We start from the raw sequence: 4,143 nt of genomic DNA on the forward strand, positions 1-4,143 counted from the left end.
CTGGGGGTGGGCAGGGCCCGAGGTTGGGTGAGCATCAGAAAAACCTCAGGAACATGTGGACAGTGTCCCTCCTGTGGCCTGCATGCACTGGGTGGCCAGTGTCCTGGCGCCCTCACTCAGTGGACGCACTCTCAAAGCTGCTCCCGATGACCCTGGAGCAAGTCACCAGTGCCAGGGCTGTGAGACCAAGACGCGGCTGGAGGAAGCCCGGCTCTTCCTTGGGGTGCCTGTCCCACAGGGCCCCGCGGTCACCCCGTGCTCCCTGGAAAGAGCCCCCCTGCCACTCCTGTCCAGCTTCACGCACCCGATTCCTCAGACAATGCCTCTCCCAGGCGTCCCAGCCTGGGGTCTCTGATGTCACAGGCAGAGACCTTGTGAGGGGCAAGGGCCCCGCAGTGGCACCCCATGAGCAGCCTCAGCTGGGCCTTTGGCTTCTGCCCAGGGGACTCTTGGGTGCCCTCCCCCTAGTGGAGCTGTCTTCTTGTCCCCAGGACAAGGCTGTGGAGGGGCTGTTCCAGAAGGAGTGGGGCACAAGGGACAACCAGTACTTCTGTGACGAGTGTGACCACAAAGAGGATGCCTGCTCGGTGAGTTAGGCTGGTTCCCGGCAGAGCAGGGCATGCATAGACCCCATAACTCAGACTCACAGCTGCATGCAGGGGCACCCGTGTGCCAACACTCTCTGATTTGGACCTCTTGGGGAGTAGTCAATGCCTTGGCATCTCCAGGCTCACCGTCCTGCCCACTCGAAGGATATCTCAGGGGCTGGACTGCAGAGTACAAAGGCTGCCCTTCCTGGACCCATGGACTGACCCCTTCTTCTGCTCCTGCTCCTTCCAGAAACATGGGAAGAATGGCCAGCCTGGTTCTCAGGAGGTCAGCTCAGGAGAAGACCAGGAGGTGACCAGACAGAAGATTTGGGAGAAAGATGAGGTCAAAGGTCACCAAAATGCCAGAGCCCAGCACCCAGGTGAGTCTCCCAGCCAGGGGCCAGTCTAGACTGGGGTTCAGCAACTAGAGAGGCCATGGAATGACCCTAGCCCTCCCTCCTGGTCCTAGGCCCCCATCACCAGGCTGGCCCTTCACCAACCTCATCTGCCTGAGCCTGCAGCTGACCCCACCCTGTGGTCCTCTCTGCAGGGTACGCAGGTCTGATCAACCAGGGTGCCACCTGCTACCTGAACAGCATCCTGCAGTGTCTCTTCTTCACGCAGGAGCTCCAGGACGCTGTCCGCAGGTGGGGCAGCTGAGGGGAGGGCAGGGCAGGCAAACTGGCTCTAAGGGGAGTGGGCTGGGAGGACCCCTGTCCTTAAGCACCACCTGGCATATCTGCTTCCGGGGGCCCCACAGCAGACCCCAGGAGACCCGTGTCCTAGTGCTTATCTGTCGGGCTGCTGCTGAGCCCACGGTCAGCAGTTTGAAACCACGCGGCAGGGCTTTCTACTCCCTGAGAGTGAGTCTGGGCATTGCCCGGGGCTGCTCCACCCAGTCCTGCAGGGTCTGTGAGTGGGCAATGACTCTGGGGCAGGGAGTGAGGTTGGAGCTGAGCGCAGCTGCTGCCTCTAGGTACCAGTGCTTTCTCCAGCTCTGAGAGGGGGAGGCTGGGCCGCTGGGGGTGAGTCTGTGCCACCAGGTGGGCTGGACCTCTAGCTGAGAGCTAAGAGGGACAGGTCACTTGGGTCTGGCTCCTCCAAACCTCAACTCCCAGCAGGGCCGGCAGATGAGTGGTGTTAGAGGGGGCCCCTCCTCCCTTGCAGGACCCTCTAGCTCTGCTCTGAGACCCCAAGGCCGGCACTCTCCCCCACCCCCTGCTAGAGGAGGCCAGGAGCAGTCCCTGGCTGACTGCAGCTGGGTGGCCTGGTCCCACAGAGGCAGAGGGTGGCAGTGGCCCCGCAGGTCTGAGGAGACTGGCTGGCTGGTGGCCGCCCTGCAGGGGCTCTCAGCCGAGCCTGGCCTTGCTTTCTCTCTCGGGCCCCTGCAGATGCGAGGACCAGGGGGAGTCCAGCCTCGTCACACAGCTGCGCAGGCTCTTTGAGGCCCTGGAGGAGTCCCAGGGACCCGTGTCCACCACCGCCATCACCCGCTGCCTGGGGCTCAGGGATGGTGAGAGCTGACTGGGCAGGACAGACACCCCAGGGCTGGGGCTGCTGCCCACAGCCCCTGGTCCCTGCCCGGGCTGCCCTCCTCACCACTAGCTCCAGCACCGCCTGTCTGGGCCGGGGATTCCCACCTGTGCCTCACTGGGGAGGCCACCCTGGGGAGACTGGGGCAGTGGAGGGGCAGAGGATAGGGGGCAGTGGGCAGGGCAGGGTCTCAGCCAGGACCCTCTCCTGTCCTGTCTCCCTTCCTGTCTGGCAGTGCACCGCCAGGAGGATGCCCTGCTGTGCTTCCAAATGCTGTTGACCAGGATGACTGCTGAGCAGAGGGAGCTGGGGCAGGTGAGGGGCCTGGGAGTGGGGTGGGCTGCAGGGGCTCCCAATGCTCCCCGCACAGCCATGAGCACTCAGGGCCCCTGGTTTTCCAGCTGAGAAAAGGGATAAGGACCGGGGGCCGTGTCGGAGCATGGGGGATAGGTACAGGCAGGTGTCTGGAGTAGATCAGGTGACAACTGGGAAGAGGAGGCTGAAGCAACCAACACTGGGAGACCCGGACAGAGTGGGAGAGCCAGGTGCCCCCAGGACAACAAATACAAAAATGAATTGGGAGCCCACAAGCCACCCCAGCGTCTCCAGGGACATAGCCATTGCCCCTGCCTGGACAGGGAGCTGGGAGTTAGACCCTGGGGCAGCCTGTGAGGGAGAGATAAAAGGAATTGGGGGCTCAGAGTCCAGCCCCAGGTGGGCAGTGGACATTGCTTAAGGCCAGTTGTGTAGGTCCCTTCACATGTGGGCAAGGAGGCTCATTGGGGCACTTGGAGGAAGGATGAGTGAGCTGCTGTCACAGCGATGGGGGACAGGACCCAGAGACCCTCTGATCTGGTCTCCCGTGCCCTGTTCCCACGGGACTTCTGCTGAGGCTGCAGGCTCAGAGCATGGGGGTGGGCAGCCCAGTGAGCAGGGCCCGATGTTGTGTGAGCATCAGAAAACCCTCAGGAACTGGAGACAGTGCCCCCTCCCTGTGGGCCTGCACTCACGTTGTGGCCACAGTGTCCTGCTGCCCTCGCTGAGTGGACACTCCGTCACAGCTGTTCCAGATGACCCTCGAGCAAGTCACCCAGTGCCAGGGCTGTGAGACCAAGACTGGACTGGAGGAAGCCCGGCTCTTCCTCGTGGTGCCTGTCCCGCAAGGACCCGCAGGCACCCCGTGCTCCCTGGTAAGGGCCACCCCACCGCTCCTGCCCTGCCTCACACCCCCACCTGCCAGGACAATGCTTCTCCCAGGCGTCGTGCCAGGTGTCCCTGCTGCCTCCAGGCTGGAGGACCGGAGCGGCAGGGTGTCTGTGGCGGGGCCGTGCTGACAAGCACTGCGCTGACTGTGCAGAGGTCACGTGAGGAGACACAGCCCCGCTGTGGCACCCCATGAGCAGCCTCAGCTGGGCCTTTGGCTTCTGCCCAGGGGCCTCTTGGGTCCCCTCCGCCTGCTAGAGCTGTCCTCTGGTCCCCAGGACAAGGCTGTGAAGGGGCTGTTCCAGAAGGAGTGGTTCACGGGGGACAACCAGTACTTCTGTGACGAGTGTGACCGCAAAGAGGACTCCTGCTCGGTGAGTGCTGCTGGTCCCAGTCACAGCAGGACCCAGCCGGGCTGACTCACAGTTGGAGGCAGGGGCACATGTGTGCCCGCACTGTCTGACCGGGACCCCAGGGGGAGCAGTCATCACCTGGGCAGGCCCCGCTGGGAGCTGGCCGAGCACGACCACAGGGCAGCTCAGGCTCAGCCCTGGTCCTCATTCCTGGTGTCCCCTCTAAAGGGGCAGCAGCTGGCAGTGGCTCCTGGGCCCTTGCTTAGCCTGGCCCCATGGCTCCCTAAGCTCAGGCTGGGACCAGGTGCTGGGAAGGAGGGTACTAGATCCCGATACACTCATGCCTCAGCCAGGGGCCTCAGCGCCCTGCACACCCTGATCAAACAGGTCTGCAGATCCCCTGCTGGCCACAGACAGAGACCAGTACTAGGGTCCCCCCAGCAGGGACACAAGGGGCCCACAGT

General features: G+C 63.5%; 1 protein-coding gene across 1 annotated transcript in view; it reads left to right on the plus strand.

Annotated features, from left to right (window-relative positions):
- LOC123522205 overlaps window positions 1–3,745 on the plus strand; it is an 8,185-nt gene extending 4,440 nt beyond the window's left edge. The window contains exons 7-13 of the mRNA XM_045294531.1: window positions 492–587; window positions 841–970; window positions 1,141–1,237; window positions 1,982–2,103; window positions 2,359–2,438; window positions 3,185–3,313; window positions 3,605–3,745. Coding sequence (XP_045150466.1) covers window positions 492–587; window positions 841–970; window positions 1,141–1,237; window positions 1,982–2,103; window positions 2,359–2,438; window positions 3,185–3,313; window positions 3,605–3,745 — 795 coding nt within the window. The remainder of the gene's footprint in view (window positions 1–491; window positions 588–840; window positions 971–1,140; window positions 1,238–1,981; window positions 2,104–2,358; window positions 2,439–3,184; window positions 3,314–3,604) is intronic.
- Window positions 3,746–4,143: the final 398 nt, after the last annotated feature.

Source organism: Echinops telfairi, unplaced genomic scaffold, assembly GCF_000313985.2.
Source record: "Echinops telfairi isolate 266 unplaced genomic scaffold, ASM31398v2 ScPeMD7_3;HRSCAF=10, whole genome shotgun sequence".
In the NCBI taxonomy this organism is placed as follows: domain Eukaryota; kingdom Metazoa; phylum Chordata; class Mammalia; order Afrosoricida; family Tenrecidae; genus Echinops; species Echinops telfairi.